The following is a 21,072-nucleotide window of genomic DNA, read 5'->3' as shown; positions in this document are numbered from 1 at the left end:
CTCCAGTAGACCCAAAACAAAAATGCTTTATCTATTCTAGTAAAGTTGGGTGGATCACTGTGCAGACCTGTGTCACAAGACTTCCTTCAAGTTCATACTGAAATTTTCGCAATTTACTTGGAAGAAAGCCATCCACAGAGTGGCTGTATCCACTTGAGATAATGAGTTGTGTGCGCTCTGTTGCGTCTGGGGAATTTTACACATCCGTGTTTTTAATTGAAATGCTCTCCATGCTGCAATCTCTATACCCAAGGGATACCTTTTTGCAGGATAATATGCCGAAAAGTCTCACCCGTTTCAAAGAAATGCCAGCAAATGCTGATTAAGGGTGCAGCAAACCCAACCACACTGTGTGTTTATATCCTCTCTCATCTTTTTTTAAGGTTATGGAAAGAAAGACATCAAGACATTTCGACAAGCATCAAGAATTTATAGGGTACAGTGGACCCAGTTCTGTACTGACAAAACTGCTCTTCAACACAGAGACATAAACATAATACTAGAACAGACATGGTGCTAACCTTTATCCTTATTTAGAATCAGCTTTGGTGTCACTATAATGCAATGTTTATTCACACCAACACTAATTTCCAGATCTTAAAGCTGTGAATATCACATGGTAGCAAGTCCTTTTTTCAAAGCTGCTGTGTGAGTGAGAAGAATATCAAGAACTGCAAACTCACCCTGATTTATCAGTCTGCGTTATTCAGTTTCAAATAATAGACATCTGTGTATATATCAAAGCTCTGAAGAGACTCTCTCTTTCATGTGATGAAGCAAAATGTTTTCATCTCACACTGACAGTTGAAGAGTTAAAGGTGCATTAAGTAATTTTATGACTTATCGACCTCTATCAGCAAGGGAAGAAATGCAACATTGACGCGTCTCTTGCACAGTGGCCTATAATTACCATAAATAATACATTTACATTTTTACAAAAGCACAAACAAGCGCGGTAATTAGGACAGAGATCCAACAAGAGTGCATGTGTGCAAGAGGAAGGTAACAAAATGACTTCTGAAATGTAGAAATCTTAGCATCTAGCAAAGTGTTCCCTGAGTCCCTGAGTCACAGTGTGTCTGAACTTGTATTTATAATACAAATATAATTTATGTTGCAGCTTTCTGTAACTTTCACCTGCATTAGTTTTTAACTGTTTTGTTCCCTGTGCAATACACTGAGCCTGGTCAACAGTTGATGATTTTCTGTGGACATTTTGCTACCAAAAACAGCTTCTACATGTTTCCCCACTAGGTTGATATCTCAGACTGGACAGAGACATTGCCATGCTGGCCGCCTCAACTCCCTTCCTCTCAAGTCTTGATGATGTGATGATGACTGATGTTTCAAAGGGTTGCATGCTGAAGGTTCCCTCCTCCACTGAGAGGCTGGATAGTCACTGCTCCCTATGGTCCATCTCTTCATTTCATGCCTCCTTTTTCCTGCCTCTCCTTCCCATACATACATAAAATGGAGGATGTTGATGGAGAGACAGATATATACACAGAGCCCCTTCACTGTGCCTGTCGAAAGCTAATTCCATCCAGTTGCTGCCCTTCATCTTTGACATGCCTGTCGATTTGCTGCTGCAGCCAAATCAGTGCGTGCAACTACTCTTCAAATATCTTTGGCCATGTCAGATCATTTCAAGTTTTTAGCCGAAGTCTGAGACATCCAAGAGACGCAATTACATGAACAGATTAACCAATGAGTAGGATCAGCCAATCTGTGCTTGTTAAAAGTTACTATATTTCCTGGTGATGATATTGTCTACAGAGAGAGCTTCTGATGCTCCTCCATAAATTTCAATTGTGCTGAATAGAAGAGGTATGTGAAGGCACAATTCATCTCAAATTATCTTAATTACCTTGTCAAAAAGTGCTCAAATTAAGGTGGGAGTATCTGCAGTCACTCTTGAAAGTGGTTTTTTAATGAAGTTTATGATTCACATGGATAATAGGCAGGCTGACAAGGTCTGTCTAATTACTTGTCCCTCTGGCTCTGAACGCCAAAGCAGAAACTCTCCCAGGTATGCTGATGCTCAGGAAGTCATGACATTTTTCAAAAGCCATTTCAGGCTGAGGAGTTTGCTCCATGTCATTGTTAAATGGTAAACATAAAGTATGAACACACAATCTGTTCAGGCTTAAATTACGAATACAGCCTGGATCAGCCAGACCTAAGATAAAGAGACAGTATAAGTCTTGAATTATATATGCATGGAATGCACCGATGCATAAATGCAAATCATGAACAAGTTTTATAATGTCGGCTGATTGAATGCAAACCCTACAGTAAAACAATACAAAGCATATGCAGAGCTGCTCCACTACGCCATATGTTAGCAGTAAGTCGTTCAATAGCTGCAGTAATTTCACTGAAACAATACCTGATCCGATTCTTGTGTACAGAACTTTTGCAGCTGCATCAATTCTCACTTGTCTCGCTTCCCTGATGCAGACTCGAACATACAGTAATGAACCATGGAGTAAGTACACCTGGAGTCCATTAAGCCCTAACAGATTGATTTGGCCGCTAAATAATGCAGGCATTGAAAAAGACAAATGCCAGATCAATATCCAATGCTATTGTTACCTTTACACAGGCTGTATTGATGGAGAGCAGATGACTCCTCCAATGTTGTAGCTCTACTGTGTTGTGAAAAACTGAATCAGTTGTGTACCAGGGATGAGACTCTGTGGCCAACAGAGTAGACTAGTAGTCAAGACAACCCAAGACAATCCAAGACTGAGCACCCTGAGGTAAGAATAAATGGGCTCCAGATAATGTCAAGACCAAGAGTGCAAAAAACTGATTCCTCTCTCAAGACCAATCTTGGAAAAAATATTTAACCAGAAGCCACTCAATTGTGTTTTTACTCTGAGATGATAGAAAAAATGTCTTGAGACTTAAAAATGGGACCTGACTCAAGCACTACAGCACTGCAACAGAGGAAATTACCACAGGAGTTATATATGCAGAAGTCAATAAATGATACACTGTACTGTCCAAAGACTCCTACAGCATTGCTTATTATGGCATTTACCCAATAATTCTCCACATTTGTCTCTTACATTTGATCAAGTGTAATGGCAGAATTCCTCAGCGGTCTGAGATTTGTTCTCGTCTTTGGAATGACTCAGTTTGTTGGAAAGGACTCACATATGGTCAGCACCCACTGTCATTTGCTGCCTGATGGACATGGGCATGCTAGTGATTTTGAAGCTGCCAGAGTGGCTGGTGTCCACAGATGGCTAGGGCTTAATGCCACCTCATAACGACGCTCTTGCCCTTCTCAAGGTGACTGCTTTCGCTGTGGAAAGCTGCAGCAAGTAGGGGCCCAGGCAAGCGCTACAGAGGTTCAATCAGCCGTCCTGATTGGTTACATGTCTAAAATGTTCAAGGTATAATGTATAGCTACTGTATGTCTTTTTTTTTTTTACATTTTTGAATGCTCCTGTGTTTTGAGTAGATTTGACAACCTCCTCAAACACATGCACACAAACACATCTCCATTACCTTACACATGAGAAATCTTGGTGTGACATGTTAAGAATGGACGGAGGGAGCGAACAAAGCTCTGCTGCTCACAAAATGACTGAGCTTATCAGGAAATAACTCGCTTTGGTCTTATCAAAGCAGCCCATGAAAGGTCCTTGTAGCCTACAGATGACATTAACATTTACTGTTTTCAACCTGGTATAGGATGAGTGTCAAGCCCAGCATTTATGAATGTCACAGCCAACCATAACACAAAACAATACACTCATAGGACAGAGTTACCTGCTGAATCTCACAGCCCTGTTCTAGCAATTTATGGGCTAGAACGACTGCATGAAGATGGCATGGAAACAGTGGTGTAGATGGGTATATGCTGCTCCCCTTCTCTGCAAAGTAACCCTTAACTACAGTATAGCTGTTGAATACATGTAGTGTGGTTAAAAGTACAATATTTCTCTCTGAAGGGGAGTAGAATAATAAAGTATAAGAGAATGGAAATACTAAAGGTAATTACAGGTGCATATGTTCCATTTCTGGCATTTTCGCCGACAAAAACACAGAGGACGGACCGGCTTGCTAGTTAAAAGAAAAGCAGCTTTTGGAGGGACTGTAACAGTGGTCTTGCAGTGCTGTAGCTGCCAGTGTTTTTAACTACCATTATGTCGTCTCCCTCTTGACATGCCACAGTTTTTTCTTTTGATAGTTTAATGATGTAATTTGGTGTGTTTGTTTCATATTGTGCAAGTGCATGATTAGCTGGCTACTAGGGTTTTAACTATATTCATCCATTTCTTTAAAGTACTCATGGTCATGTCAGTATTATTTTAAGACGGAATTGAAAAAATGTGAAACTATTCTTTAACTCAGACCAAAACACAAAAAACAATGTTGAATAAAAGTCAGTGTTTCTCAAAATTATAGACTGAATTTTAAAGGTGGTATTAGCTTTTAGCCTCTTTTACCAAAATTCAAAATAGAGGTCACTCGAACCTTCACTTCAACAATACTTTTTTACAAGATTTAATTGTATATTTAACATGTAAGAGGAAATATAGAAGTTAATACAAGTGAAATAAACTGTAAAATTATACAGACATGCATAACGATAAGTGTTAATATGATACAATACAATGTACTGTCATCATAACTTCAACAAATCAACACATCTGTGTGCCAGTTCTATCTCAATCCATTTGTATCTATAAATCCAGATGGCTTGCGGGGTTAATCAACTGTGCTAAAGTGTCCAGGTTTCATATTTGTATCAGTGGGCAGATGTTCTCAGAATAAACTAAAAGCAACATCTGACTGCATCTACCAACTGCTTTGATGCTGCACCTGTTATTGTGCCGCCTGAAATAATACTTACTGGCTCATTTTTGATTTTTTTTTTTTCCTTTTTTTCCTTTCAACAAAGTTACCATCTGGAGAAAAAAATAGATGGACTGTGAGATGAGATTGGTGAGCAGCAGAAGATGATCTCTGAGGTTCATTGTCTAATTGACTGGTAATTGATACATCCTATAACAGATAGTCCATCATTTGGGTAAAGATTGTTAGAGTTAAACAGTAATCTACAATATTTGATCCTGAGGTTCATTGTGTCTTTGCTACCTAATGAAAGATTGTATCACAAAACTTATTTACTTACTAATGACAGCATTTTCATTTTCAGTTGATTTGGAATGACCTGAAGCTATACAGTTAGCATGAGCAGTAACCATGGCTGAGTAGAAGAGAGTCAGATGATCCAGCTTTGGTGTGATGAGGTGGTCGATGATTATTCAAGGACTAAAAAAGTTTAACTTCAGCACCAGCTGATGCTGTACAGGCACTATAGGACTGCAGTGCATCAGTCAGCAAGAAACAAGGAAAGAGAATCCCTTTTCTGCATTGGTTGAGGCCTCTCCTCTGTGCTATGCAACTGTCCTGCAAATTCTGCAACCAAACATTTTACACAGCAGTTTATATTTTACACAGAATTTGTGAATTATAATATAATTAAATGTTATGATTAAATCTTTACCACATAAAACTGATGAAAGGATAAAATCTGAATCCCTAAATACTAAATGCACTTAACTGATGTACTAGATAAGATAAGATAAGATAAAATAAGATAAGATAGAATTTTATTAATCCCAAAGGAAATTTTGTCAAAGATCACTCAAGAATTACAACGTAAGAGTAAAAACAACAGAGTAATAAATGTAAAGTGTATAAGGAGTAAATGCTAACACCAGTGCCTAATAGAATAAAAATAAAAGTAAGATAGATTTAGTAAAATAAGTAAACTAAAATAGAAAAGTAATATTGCACATGATATTGAAAAGCGATATAGCCAATGATATTGAAAAAGTAATAAAAAGTAATATTGCATATGATCTCGAAAAAGTAATAATGCACATGATGTTAATATTATTGTTCCTAATTCCGGTGTTTCAGCTGTCCTTCCTGCAGAAGGTAGAAAAGACTTATGACCTATGGCGTTCTGTGGTACACCTCAGTGGTCTAAAGCTGAAGGTGCTCTTATATGAGAGAGAGAGGCATTGTCCATAACACTGAATAGCTTATTGAGTTTGAGCTTACTGAGTCTTTAAGCATTGGCTGCCTTCACCCTGCTGCCCCAACACACTACAGCATAGAAGGTGATGCTGGCCACCAAGTGATAAAACATCTGCAGCATGGTTCTGCAGATGTTGAAAGATCTGAGTCTCCTGAGAAAATACAGGCGGCTCTAACCTTCTTGTACAGAGCCTCTGTGTTTTTTGTCCAGTCCCTATTATTGTCTATGTGGACACCCAGGTACTATGTGGACACCTAAGTTCGGACGGGTCCTTCGCTTCTTTAAATCCACCACCAACTCCTTAGTCTTTATGATGTTGAGTTGCAGGTGATTTAATTTACAACACGCCACAAATCTGTCCACTACATTCCTGTACTCAGCCTCCTGTCCCCTGCTGATACAACCCACAATGGCAGAGTCGTCCGAAAACTTAATTAATAATAATAAGTTATAACTCTGCTTGGGATGCAGAGGGGACCAAGTGAAGTGTAATTATGTCCTACTCCTGTCTGGCTGGTGTTACCGCTACACTTTAATTAGCTCCATTCTCCTCACTACAGAAAGATTATGACCAGATGCCTCCAGGCCCAGCCCAGGTGGTTATGGAGACGGGACTTCAAAGAAAAAGAAATATAATAATTTTTTTGGTTCATTACTTCTGAAAGGAATTCCTGGTGAGTTTAATAAATGTCATCGAGAGGAGCAGGCCACCCCAAGTGACAGATTTATTGGACTGTTATGAAAATGAGACAGATTTCATAAAGCAGCTTGGATGGTTTCCTGATGACAAAGTGAGCACATGGGCATATTGTGTGGGGTAAACCCATCTAGACTCAAATTAGCCTTTTTTTGGCAGAAAAGAGGTTACTGTCATGTTTTCACTGACAGAAATAAACCAAATTAGTAGACGTCACAGAAAGCAGAACCAAACTGAAGTGAGTCATGTTAGGACTGAAGGAAAAGGCATATACTGTAATTTAATGGCGGGATTTTATTTTTTATCAGTGATGGTCAACTGGAGTTTATTGTTTATCCTTTGCATTTAGCACTAAATCACTGTGCAATGTACACTAGATTTAGACAAATAATGTAATGTTGTCTTTTATTAAAAATCAAATGTTGGTCAGTCATACGATATAATGGTGGTTTTGCATTGATCACCATTACTAAACCTTGTAATGACATTTCAGTTTCTTTGCAGTCATTGTGCACTTTTTTCTTCTTTTTGAAAACTAAATGTTAACATGATATGTATCCCTATTTCACCAGCTTTTCTTAAAGTTGGTCTAGATACTCTTTCAGAGGCTTTTCAAAACAACATTCTAGGGAAGAGTTTTACTTTGAAATGGAAGATGAGAAGATATTTAAATAATACAATCAATGCCCATTGATGGCTTTCATGCAAATATAATGGTATCAGTGTTTGATCGGCCAAATTCAAATTCAAAACTTTGTTGATTCTTATTCTTTAACCTCAATCTCCAAGGTGTTAAGTAGCCAAAAGTCTTAAAGGAATAGTTCAACATTTTGGGAAATTTATTTATTTGTTTTCTTGCTGAGAGTTAGATGAGAAGATATGCTAAAGCTAAATATGAAGCCACACCAATTAGCTTAGCTTAGATTTGCATAAAGACTGGGGGAAATACCTAGTCTGGATCTGGCTGAAGGTAAAAAATTCCACCTACCAGCATCTCTAAAGCTCATAGCTAACCAGCTTTTGGCTGTAGCTTCACATTTAGCATGCACATACAAGAGTGGTATCGATCTTCTCAGCTAACTCTTTGCAAGAAAGTGAATGAGCATACTTCCCCAGATGTCAAAATATTTTTTCCTTTCAGAGTGATAAAAAAAAATGGAAAAGTTTCACTCCACATCAGGTTTCAGTGAAAATAGCAGGATCGACAGCTGCAGGCATAACCCTTGATGAATTTAATTTAGTATTATATTTGAGGAAAGGCTAAATTTGCAATGTTTTATGTGCTCTTTTCGCAATAAACCTGTAGGAATTATATTTGTAATCACCTCTTGAGCGCTGCGATGACGTAAGTTACCACAACACAAAATGGGACAGTTGGACCAAATCACAAGTAGTCTGTTGATTTGGCCAATTTATGCAGAAAAGCTGCGGTAATTTAGCGAAATTGCGAGCTTTCACATTATGAGTTGCAATTTCCTGGGGGGACTGTTTAATGCAGAAAAATCACAGGAATTTGCAAAATTGCTAGCCCCTGCAAATATTAAGTTGAATTTGCATTAATTATTGCAATTCACAATTTCCTGGAGGGGCTAACAGACATACCACAATATGATACCCATGCTCACAGGAACCTTGAAATGAAAGGCAATGTCCTGGTCTCCTGAGATGCTATATCAGCAAAGACTTAGCAAGCACAAAGGGTGGGAGACACATTTTAAAATAAACTAATATTGACACTTCTGGCAGGATTCATGATTTCTGTTCCTAACCTTTTTTCTTCATTTGCCAACAGGACCTCACAGTAAACGGATGTTCAGACATGGCATGTACAGTCATTTGAAAAGAGAAAATATTCGATTCCAACGTTACAAGTAGAGGAAAAATGTTTTGAGGCTACACAGATCCAGTAACAGTAAGAATGCACCCAATTGATTCTGTTTAATTTTGCAGCAATTAGGTATCTTGCAGTCTATTAAGATGTCAAACAGAGAATCCACAGCTATTGTGAGCTGGCCTAGCTGATTGTTAAACTTGTTCTTGTCAATCAAGCCTATCCCAAATGGCAACTCCTCAGCTGGCACTACAATGAGATGCCTGAGCAACAGTAGCCTTAGAGGAGTAATTGCCGTCCACTCGCCAGGAGCCCATCTCCATTCCATTAGCGGCTGTACAACATGAATGGATGAAGCTGGTTGATGACTGCAGACCTATTCAAGCTTGTACACGTGCTGAATGGCTCCTTTCTGTGGCATGCGTTTCATTTCCACACGGACAGGCCAAACAGCAGGAAAGGTAATTGCATTTGTGATGGCATTGTGTTCACAGACGTGGAGGCATATTTTCTTCACTTCATGAATCAAAAATGAACAGTAAATATTCATAGAGAGAGAAAAAAAGATGTGAGTCAATGAGGGGCTTGTGTATGTGAGCTAGAAGAAGAAGTCCACTGTTACCTTATATCACAGAGCTGTTCTAACTTTATTTAGCGACTGTAGCTGAATTGATCACCCCCCACAAACCTCGTCTAATTCAGTTGCATGGTTTGTTAGGTACATATAAGCAGCTTCACTGAATGAGAAAACACTGTGTAACCTTGGGGGAGGCTGTTGGCAGTTGGCACATAATACATAATGCTGGCTTATCACACTATGATAATGGCCAAACAACTATCTGATAAAGACACAGGAAGCCATATGATTGTGTCATTATTGTCAATGGCATAGAAAAAACATGCTGCTGATGTAGGGGGAAGGCCATTCTATGTGGAATAATGAGAGGGTTTGAAATGGCCATCAACAACTATAAACGTCTCTGGCTTCAATAAAGCACTACAGCAATCTGTAAACCAAGATCTATTCTCTGGCCATTTAAGTGCTTTTTCAAAGGCGGCTGACACTTCAGAGGTGTCGTTGAAGCCATCTCAAGATTTTGAAGTGGATGTGGGGATGACGTTAAATGAAGGAGTGGGATCTTTCAAGCATTTCTCATTCCAATAAGCCAAAGAGTACGTTTAGATTCAGAATAGTTCCACTTGACTGGAGAGAAACATTTTCTGAATTTAAAACGCTAGCCAATTCTTCACCAAGCCCTTTGCTCACATGAAGCGTTAAATTCAACTTAAAGCAGCAGCAAAAGAGATTTACATTTTCCGTATACAGGCTTTAGAGCCTTTGGGTTGGCTGAAGATTTGCATTAAGGGGATTTTTTTTCTCCTCTACTCCCATCTAAGAAATTCTAACTTTGCAAAGTTTAATCATGGCTTCTGTTGACGCCCCTGGGTTTTGTATCATAAGCTGTATCCCCCAGGCTGGGAAACAAGGAAACTTCATCATAAGCTGTTGTGAAGTCTGAGTATAGATTTAGCAAATCATTCCAAACAGGACTGTTCATCTAAATATTACCCCCTCAAATATTGGATATGTAATCATGGCTTTTTGTGTGGCCTTCTTGGTGTACAACTGCACACAAAACCCTCCAGCTTTGAAGGAATGCCTCATTAAAAAAAGAACCAACTTCCCTTGAAGCAATTCTCTGAGCAATTTCCTTTTCTGCTTAACAATGGGACATTTAATTCAGTTTAAAAGGAAAAAGTCTACATTCCAAGATATTTATCAAAGTCTCCTGATTTGAATGCATTTTAACGTGATTATGGGTAATAATCTGTAGTCCTTACCCTCATGCCAAGCTCAATGTTCTCGCCTCCATAGACCTCCATGCCAGGATCCAGCAGACCAATCTCACCAAAGTATTCCCGATCTACCACAAAGGAGCAGCCAATCATAGCTGGAGTTCTAGATGAGCAGAGAGAGACAGCATTGTTTGAATGTCATTATCCAGCCACTAAACTTTCATACACCCACAGAAAATGCTAAAACATTCAACATAATCAAGACAGAAGACATCTCAGGTTTTGGAATGTTTTCATTAGTCAAAGGACTTTCATAGAAAAGTTACAGTACCACTGATCAGCTGAATCAGTGGAATGTAAATGTCCAGATATGATTCAGTTTTGTTTTTTGCCTTGGGTAAACTTGATTTGAATATGGGAAATAGTCTTTTAACCAAATAAAATGCGATTTTGAGTTTTATGGAAATTGTGATTTATACATTTGCCAGGTGTAGTGCAGCTTTAAAGTAGCAATAATTGAGTTTTTGGCCACTTGGGGGCAGCAGAACAAGCTATAAACACAACATTGACATATTATCACCTCATAAAGTTGTTGTAACGTACTAGCAAACAGCTGTCTATTTACACATCCAGCGGACACTGAGCAACATTAGCATTCATTTTAAGCAAGTTCTGTCCACCTGAAAAAAGTCCAATATTCACTCTAATTTCAGCTTTCTTTGGTGAAAACAGCTGCCTGCTATGGCTAGAAACCAGCTTAATTAGAGCCATGAGAGTGAACCAAAACGGTAAAGTTTTGCGCCATAAAACCAATGAAATAAAACATGCTACAACATTTTGTGTCAATAGTAATTTGATTCATTGTTAATATAAAATATGTATATGAATATTTAATATTTAGGTTGAATAAAATATATTGAAGTGGAATTAAAGCACTGAATAACATGAGCGTGGTTCATTTGCTTTTTACCTTCGGTAAGATAGGGCTCTGCAATCAAACCTGAAATTCACCTAGATTTGCTGGAAAACTAAATAGTATTTCCATTTTTCACCACTAGGGTGCAGCCATCTTTGAACAAGCTACATGGTGATGTTGCTGCATGGATCATCTCTGTTGTTAGCTTGTTCGTCACTAGAAGTTGTTGGTAAAAATGGATAGCAAAAAGAGCAAAGGACTAAGCAAAAACAAACGCGAGAAGAGTCCTTTTGTATTGCCCCTGGATGTTCAAATGAGTACTATCGCACAAAAGAGAGTGTTAAACTCATCCATTTTCCTGTCCGTTTCATCCTGTCCGCTGTGACCTCTCTGCTCTGTGTGTGTGTGTGTGTGTGGAGCTCAGCCCCGCCCTCATGTAAACTGGCACAGATACAGACAGAGAGCAGAGGAGAGAGAAGCAAATATCCCATTCTCTCCCCACAAGCTCCAATCAGCTGCTTGAGTCGGACAGTGCGCGGGGTCTGCGTTAATTGTGATTATTATGTAGATACAATGTGAAATTTCATCATTTAGCAGCAGTGCTGTGCCGCTGTTGAAAGCATTTAGGGGAAACACTGAGGCACATAAAAAAAACACAGCCATGTAAACCTAAGGACTCTATGGGAGCAGGTCTTACCACTAAATTTGCTCTTATTGGCTCAAAAGCATATGCAATTGGGTTTTTGACTTGGTCTTTCCATCCCACAAACTTCCATTGTACCAACACTGTTGTACTCAGGGTTCCTTATAAACAATTATTCTTGTGACGTCAGCCCTGGCAAAACAAAGACAGTGGCGTGCTAGGTTACAAATACAATGTAAAGACATATTGATAGATGATTTTTCTTAGAAAATACTTACTTTTATAATGTAGCTTCTATTGCAGCAGATCTAAATAATTCATTGATGCAATAAATAGGTGTCTATTTCGCAATTTCATCTCCACTTTAAGTACTACAGAATCTAGAGAAGAAAATAAAGCATGACTTTAGCCCTATTCCCCATCTCAGTCCAGTATAATTATCCAGGACCGGGCTTTTAATTAGCACTACTTGAAAACTGCCCAAGTTCAGCTGGTAGAGCAAGAGTTAGTCAGTGTTTCTCACAAAAGCAAGTGCTGTCCACCTTTGCTACAAGAAATGGTCCCACTTTAGCTGCTGTCTGTCTCCCCAGGGCTGCTTTTCACTACTATTATCTGTCAGGTCTTAAGTGCTCTGGGACAAAGCCTCACAAAAAAGCATTACATTCATACAGAGTACTTTGCTGCGTTATTTTTTTTCTCTAAAGTGACCGATGAGTGGCTTTATTCTTCTTTTTGGAATGACGCCCGGGGTAAGTTCACCATATAACGTTACACACACACACACACACACACACACACACACAGTAGAGTCAAACGTGTGTCTGGCACTTCAGCTTGAGAGACATGGCAGTAGGAAGTACTGTAAAGTGGAAGGTACATTATGATTCATTGACTCCGTATTAAAAGAGTACACTTAGCCATAGGCTGTGTGAGCCAAAGAGAAAGGTGCTTTTAGGTTTAGACCCCAAACTGTCTGGACTGTCACCATGAAATGTTACGTTGAAAATCCTTGATCAGTTGCTAAATAAAACTCTGATGCCAGAGCAACCCACTTGAACCACTATATATTCAGGAAAACGTACCACTTTTGCATGACATAAATTGTTTTGATGGCCTTACATCCATTGTAATGTTGAATTATAAGTTCCACAAAAATAGACTATTTTACAGAGACCATGATGTAAATTATAACTGCTTTTTGTTAATAATGCTCACTGTTAATAAATAAAACCCTCATGAATGTGTAGGAGTGCTCTGTCAAGGACAACTGGACTTGATTTAGTTTCTCATGTTTCACCTCTTTAGGCTTCTTGCTTGAATGTTTTAGTTTGTATTCTTTATGGCAATAATCCATCACTGCTTTTTCTGGTTACACTCACTCATCCTCTTTGTCTCTTGCTTATCTTCAAGTACTTTATGTTACGTTATGTGACCTCTAACAAAGTACAGGGACCAATATGACATGACTGCACATTGCTAATTGTTCAACGCAAACTTGTTTTATGCTGTTATGTAACTTTGCCTAAAATTATCCATGCGTTCCAACTTATATAAATTTTCTGCCTGACGTAGCCTTGCACAGTCGTGTTTAAATTATAAGGAGGTGACAGGGAGGCTTTCAAGTGCCATTATTTGCACTTGCTGTGCAGATAAAAAGACAGATCCAGCACACACTCAGCCCCATTCACCTCATCCTTTCTCCTCTCTTGACAAGTGACCTACCTTGCCTGTACCTTGCCTGTCTGTACAGTGCAAACTATGTGCAGTGCTCGCTGACTGTTCCCTTTAGAATAAGCTTCCTGGCAATGTGAACAGTGTTTCAATGTTTAAGTACAGACTCAGCACCTTAAGACAGATGCATATGATGATGAAGCTAAAACTTCTGGCTGACCAGATTTGCTATGTTTGCTGTGTGTGTTTCAACACAAGACAAGGTATAATGTTGTAAAAGAAGCATGTTCTTACTGATTATAGTCAGAACTATTGTGGGTTATGTATTGGTAATGTTTAGTGGGAAAAGACAAGAACAAATTATAGCAGAGTTTGGTGCTTCTCTCATTTGTATGTTGTGCAAGGTGATTAAACATACAATATTAAGGGATGAAAAAGTAATTCCCCCACTAGAGCCAATTAACTGCAGCCAAATTAAATGAATAATTAGAGCCAACTGTTACGGCAAAATGCAGAAAATAGAGGCAGACTATAACATACATTTCCACTCTTGGTTGCGACAGTTTAATTCCCAACTCACTATTTTGGTGCGAATATTCAACATTCATACAAAGAGTAATCAATCAGAGATACTAATTTCTCCATCGATAAGAGCCTCGATAGACTTTAAAGCGATGCAGTCAGTTTCCTACCTGCCATCATCAGTATGTGAAATACAAGACAGTCTCCAGTGGCTTTTTTGCAATATTTTGTAAGCATCAATGACACAGAGAGCCATTGTTCTCTCTGCATCATCACTTTTTCTCATCTGGAAAACCTCCTGCACTGTTCTGCTGGCTCTTTGTACCTACATGTATAAAGCACTGAGAACCCACGTCTCTGAGGGTGGCGATGGCAGCTTGGGTGAAAGTGTGTACACCAAAAACAAGAGGACATCACAAGAGTTTGTCACAAAATAACTTTTGGAATGACAGATTGACAGATTGAATGACAGATTGACAGTGGAATCCTCCAGTGGATTTCTCATTTAGAGTCATTAAGGTTAGTTATTTTTAGTGTACAGATGGTCAGCCTGCAGGGCTCATCCGTCCCTCACACCCCTTAATTTTGGCCCCAAGATCATTTGCTTGCAGTATGCAGTATGAGCATCTGATATATCTATGCAATTTGGCAAGATAAACACTTTAATATAAGATGGCTTAGTTCACTCCCAGATGAGGACTTTCCTGTTGAATCTGCTTTTTGAACCTGACATCTGGCTTCTCTGTGACCTCTCATTTAAAAAGTGAAATTCCAGCCCTGACGCTTTAAGTAAGGTATATGAAAAAATGTAATAATAGAGTGACTATCCTAAAAAAATATATTTTTAAGGGTTAGCCATCAAAGCCACTACGGAGGAAACTCTGAATTATATAGCCATTCCATGGAAAGCTTATATCCCTTTTCTCCTCCCTGCTTCATGTTCACACCATACTCAAATGCATTTACACCTGTTGGATCTTTTTCAAGTATCGGCTTAAGCATGATGCCTTGATTGAAGTATCTTCCACAAGCACACCCAGGCAGTGACTGAAGAGAGTATTGTACAAAACAAGAGTGATGCTGTGATTTTGCCTGAACATGATTTTAGGCCACAACAGATGATAATTTCAGACATTTTCAGTGTGTGACTTACTGAAGTATTACTCTCATCCAAATAGATGTCTTCCCACACAGTCTCCAGGTGATTTGATCGAAAATTGAAGTTTCTGCCATCCTGTTCTGTTCCTGTCAATAATTGCTGTACTTGTCAAAGAAAAGCTTCTAAGGCAAATCTCCAAAACTGTTGCAATCGTCAACACTCTCAGAATGTGGCAGTTTTTGTGCCTTCTTGTACCCTTTTACTCGCTTTGTTGTTGAATGTGTCCAAATGGCCAGAAAAGGCTTTGAGACTGAGTTCTGAATGGCCACAGAGCGTCTGTTGTTGATAGGCAGAAACCTTGAGGAAGCCAGCGGGTGAATGATTTCCAATAGAAATCCACACAGCCGACACACTTTAGCTGGCCCTTGAGGCGATCTGTCCATTTGCAGCAAAGTGTCAATAGTGGAACACAAACCAGCTCTGCAATGTCTGAGGTCGTTGTCTTATCTTTCTCCTATCTCGAGTCCAGCAGTTAATACTCAATAATACAAGATTTTCACAGAGCTTTGATAAGACATCCAATATTTTATTCCACCGTATAAACTCCTCATCACGTTATTTGTTTGTATTAGGCACCCTGTATCAAATGAAAGTGTTACTGCTTAGGCTACGCCGAGCGAGGTAATGAAACTCTGGTTTGGAATTTAGTTTTTGTGGCCCTTGGTCAAACTGAGCAATGTCTGTGAATGATTTAGCTAATAGTGTTTTGGGATGTTCAAAGTCATTCTGGCATTAAGCATCAGTTTGTTTCATGTTTGCAGCTTCGTTAAAATGCAGCACTTGAAGTGATACAAATACAATCAAAAAAACCTGATTCTGATTCCTACTGATGGGTTTAGTGTCAGTTGAAAGAGTTATGGCATAATGAGTTCGACCCTAAAATACTGCAGACATTTGAACTCCCATCAGCCACTGTGCAGCCTCAGATGTCCAATCAAAATAATAAAGTTGATCAGGCTTTTGGCTCTGAAACAACCTGGCAAAGGAGCTTATGCTACTAATTAATTCATGTGATTGCTTTTACTTTAATTTTTAGTATGACTGTTTATACTCTTCTGGCTTGTCCTTGATCTTGTGGTTTTTTTTTGTACTCTAATTAATCCCAAAAGTGTGATTTTTTTTTTATTGCTGAAGTGAGTGCAAAATTTGATTAAAAGGACTACACAAATAAAGGTGACGGTGAAGTTCTAAGTGAGACACACGTAATGGATGAAGTGTTAAGGACATCTTCCTGACATTGAGGCATAGTTTTGTTGGCACAATCTACATCTCAGTTGTCTCAAATCTTTCTTTTTTTTTTAATAGTCCCTTCCCTCATTTAACCACTTTTCTTTATTAATAACTTCCCTCAGTGATTCTTTTTACTGGATGACACAGAATGCCCATCTGGCTGCTGCTCTATTGCTGATCCCGACCTTTGATCCCTCTGATGTGTTGCAGTATTTTTGTTACTTTCCATGGTTCTAAAAAAATTCTCTGTGGTCCTGACTATAGGCTGCTGAGGCCATCATTCAGCATCTATAGCCAAGCATTGAATTTTAGCTTTCTATACCTTTTCTGACATAGTTTAATAGCATCCTAGTTTGAATCCATTCATATTTCAGGGTGTTTTGCCCTCAGTTCTGAACTCAAGATTTTATAGCAGTAAAATTGCAGTGACAATGCACCAGGCTCACAGCAACATTTGCAATCCAGCAGTGCCATGAATATGGAAAAGATGAAAACCAATAGCTGAGCTGCTTCATGCTGGTTCTGGCTTGACCTCACATAGTTGGCTCCTGCACCAGCTTTAGATTTACAACATTAAAGCAAACATCTATAGCTGCAGTTCCTCCATGTAAAGCAGCAGAAGAAGTTAGCTGCTGTATGGCCGAATTTTTAAATGGCCATACTACAATATAAGGTCCTGCATGCGTGCATATCTAAGTCATGATAGCTCATACATTTTCACAGAGCCATTTGTTTCCTTGCATATCCCACTGAGAGCCATGCATTCATGCATTTCATCAGAAGGATCAGAGCTCAGGGGCAGCTGGAGTAAACCTTGCACCTGGAAAGCAACAGCAGTGTTTTGTTAAAGGACATTTTAATAGGCATGACCACACTGCAGGATGTCAAGCTCAGTGGTGTATACCTATTCTCATCTGTTTTTTAAAACGTGTTTGCTCATATCTATTCTAAAATAGAGCCCAAAAAGAGGTATTGAACATTGACGAGTAAAACACATCACATGCATTTTTGCTGCTACACCTCTCTCGCTGATTTTGAGCAGATTCCAGTTACTACTTTCTCCCTGTCTGTTTGTTACTGTGCCTTCATGTTCAGGCAGGCTCAGCCACGCTGCCGTGGCAACAAAATCATGGTAATCTTCTCTATTGACTGATGTAAGATTTTCCTATTGTTAAGGCACTGCTGACCATTTCTGATTTGTGCATTCGAACAGCAGATGCTGGTAGGCTGCATGCTTCAGTATTTGGTACTATTACATTGCCAAATGGTGACTCCTGGTCTTTTACTGTTAATACTGATGAGAAAAGATAGACGAGTCAGAGATCTGACACTTAAAATGCAGGAAACTGTTCTTCTTTATATACATTTATACTGTAACCATAAAGGCTAAGCACATTTCCACTGTAGTCTGACTTAAATTTGTTGGTCTCAGTTACTGGAGAACCTGAATGCTCAACAGTATTAACTCATTTCAACAGATAAAGCACTCAGCATTTGGCTCCATGGAGTCCGTAGTGTTACAGTAGCTTGCCCTGGCTGAATAGATATTGACTGGAATACAAGACCATTTCCATGCAAAACATATTGTAGTCCTGTGCTCTTTCTCAGTCTATTAGAATGACAGGCTTTTAAGGGCAGGCTTTTATTCCTAACTTTTAATGTTTTTATAAGAACATTTGCTCGTATTTAAGTAAGAAGCCTTGAATTAGCTTTAAAATAGCTGTTATTACTGTTAATGCAGATTTTACCTGTTAACTGATAAATTCAGCATAATGTACATTTCCACAGCACAAATTTCAACTACAGAGTTATGTCATCAGCATTTGTCTGCCGAGTTTCTCTTTTTCTCTATCTCTCTCTCTCTCCCATCCAGCGGCTGTAGTAATTATGATCTGTGGAAGAAACGCAGTTCAGATGACGTCAATATAAGATGACAATTTGCCTTATTAGGATGAGGAAGTTTGGGTGGATGGCTAGATAGTTAGATGGCAAAGAAGACTTCACTGCAGGAGACTGCTGTTCACTTCCCGTTTTTAACCGCTAATGTCATGTTTTTAAACATGAGTCAGGACATTTTTTTAAAAACCGTAACAATTATTGTCATGGTGTAGAAACCAGGAAGGAAGGAAGTAGAAACCACATTTCAAGTGATCATTTTAGAGATCATTCATTTAGTATCATAGACAGTAGTTTACCAGCGATCGAAAAAACAGCAAAGTAGAAGCGATTTGAATTAATTAGTAAATGAAGACAGTATTCCTCTTAATAAAGAGAAACTCAGAGCAGCAAGTATGACATGTGTACTTATGGATTCAGTGTTGTGGAAATACAAACAGGTTACAGGTGAAGTGAAATGTTTCTTAAGTAAGCTCATGTCTGCAGATAAAGCATTCTCTTTAGCTTTATGGATTGTGCAGGTAGTGTTACTGCAGCTTGCCCTGGACAAACAGATGTTGATTGGAACATAAGACTCTTTCAATGCAATATGATACTCATGTGCTCTTTTTCAGTCTATTGAAATGCTAAATGATTTTACCAAGGACACAATTCTAGGATTATACAGAAACATAATACAAGCCAGAGCTGTCCTACAATCAGCGGCAGTGTAATGGAATGCCCTGCTCATATTCAACATACAATTACACTAATGACACTGCATCGCTGTGGCCTCATGATCCCGCATCAAAATGAAGATATTCATCATGGTAATTAGACAGTTTTCTATGCAGAGGCTTTATTTGTGTGTTTGGGTGGCACATCAGACGACAGAGCACCTTAGTTTGATGCTTCCACACATGAATAAGTCATATCCCGTGGCTATCCATATTTCATCAGACATCCTCATCTATAATGGACGCTGTTCACCAGCCGAGGCCCTCACCTGATAGGGGCTGTCTCATCGCCCTTGTCCAGCCACTCCTGCGGAGGGATGATGTACATACACCACAGCCCCCAGTTGTACCCATGGGCGGCGTTGGCATACTGCTGCACCTCAAACGTGTTGTACTTGATGTTGTCTATGGCGGGCAGAATGATACGGGTGTGATCCTCCTTAATCCGGGTCAGAATGGGTTCAGCCCTTTGGATAAAAAAAAGAAAAAGGAGTTAAGAGCTGAATTTCTACATCAAGTATGCAGAAGCTTCACCACACAGTGGAAAAAGGTGAAAAAAGAGAGTGAGGAGAGAACAGTCTGCTACAGGGCAAATAATAAAGCTGTGCATATTTTCAGTCTGCTCTGTAGAGGTTTGAAGTATTAATATTGCAACAATGTTAGAATGAATAAATCTGGTCAGGAATGACCAGGTGGATAATGTAACTGAATGTAAATGTTGCTTTGAAAGTTGTGAATGTGATGCAGGAAATCAACCCGCATATTTTTAAAACATATTGTGTCACTGAACCTAATATCAGAAAGTTATTTACTGTGATCCTGATTCCAGAAAACGATGCCAGGAGCAGCTATAGACGACTGCAGATGTCATCTCAAATTTCACTCCAGCGCTGCATTTACATGGGTTTTCAGCGTCGATGCAGTCCGTCGAATCAGCATTTATTCAACATTCAAAACGATTGCCGGGATTCGTTTCCCTCGACTGTTTATGATGTGAAGGTCTTGCAAAATGAATTTTCCATGGGACAACAAATAATATCATATCATATTTTATATCTGCTGCTCATGAAAACGAAATGTCAAAATGTGACACTTATCCTGGCAAGAGACTTGATAAGAGGTAAAACCTGATAAAGCAAAACACATCAAGTGAAAAGAGAGGTTTAGACTGCTACTGGGAAAACTATCCACCCCCTTTCTTTTTTTTTTACCCCTGCATGAATGGTTGCAAGTTAGTTTTTTTTTCTTTTTTTTTTTTCTAAAGCCTTGCTCCAAAAGCTTGCCGCACTCTTCATCTCATAGCTTTTGCTCCAGGGCTGCTTTTACTAGCACACATTCTGTTAGAGCACATCAAATAGAGAGCAGGAGCTGTATTCATGAAACATCTTAAGGCTAAGAGTAGCTCTTAATGGGCCAATTTAGGAGAAACTCCTCAAAATTATGGGCTTGTCAGCCCCAACTTTAATACTTTTTGTCTTAGTTCATGGGGCATTTTAGCACTTGGCGCTGAGTCTGTGGAAAGGGTGATAAAGAGTCCTAAAAGTGGCTGACATTGCATCAATCCCGACATGCTTTCTCTTGATGCAACAGTCTAACAGTTTATTTCCTATAGATCTATTATAATAAAGAAGCTGGTGTCGAGACCGTCACCACCAAGACCAGTGCTGAGTGAAGGACAATATAGATCAACGGGTGTGGTGATGATTAAATACTCTCTCAGACAGTCACATCACAAGTCTCATAGCTCTGGAACAGTTATGCCAATCTTCAAAAACATTTCAAATACTTCTCAAAGCTTCACTGCAACACATCTATGTGTGTTTTGTTTTGTATTTTTGATACAAAAACTTAATTTTATTCATTAATTGGTTGAGAGCAGATTGAGAGGGATGTCCTCTGCTCATAGAATCAACGTCACTGGGTATTA

At 39.0% G+C, this 21,072-nt stretch overlaps 1 protein-coding gene across 2 annotated transcripts in view; it reads right to left on the bottom strand.

Moving 5' to 3' along the window:
• galnt9 (polypeptide N-acetylgalactosaminyltransferase 9) overlaps positions 1–21,072 on the bottom strand; it is a 98,470-nt gene that overhangs the window by 25,271 nt on the left and 52,127 nt on the right. For both annotated transcript variants that reach the window (XM_067603503.1, XM_067603512.1), the window contains 2 exons: positions 19,415–19,612; positions 10,438–10,555 (listed from right to left, as the gene is read on the bottom strand). In XM_067603503.1, the coding sequence (XP_067459604.1) occupies positions 10,438–10,555; positions 19,415–19,612 (316 nt within the window). The remainder of the gene's footprint in view (positions 1–10,437; positions 10,556–19,414; positions 19,613–21,072) is intronic.

This window comes from Thunnus thynnus, chromosome 2 (genome assembly GCF_963924715.1).
Source record: "Thunnus thynnus chromosome 2, fThuThy2.1, whole genome shotgun sequence".
NCBI classification, from domain to species: Eukaryota; Metazoa; Chordata; class Actinopteri; order Scombriformes; family Scombridae; genus Thunnus; species Thunnus thynnus.
The sequence above is the reverse complement of the archived record's forward strand: the minus strand, read 5'-3'. Positions and strand labels throughout refer to the sequence as shown.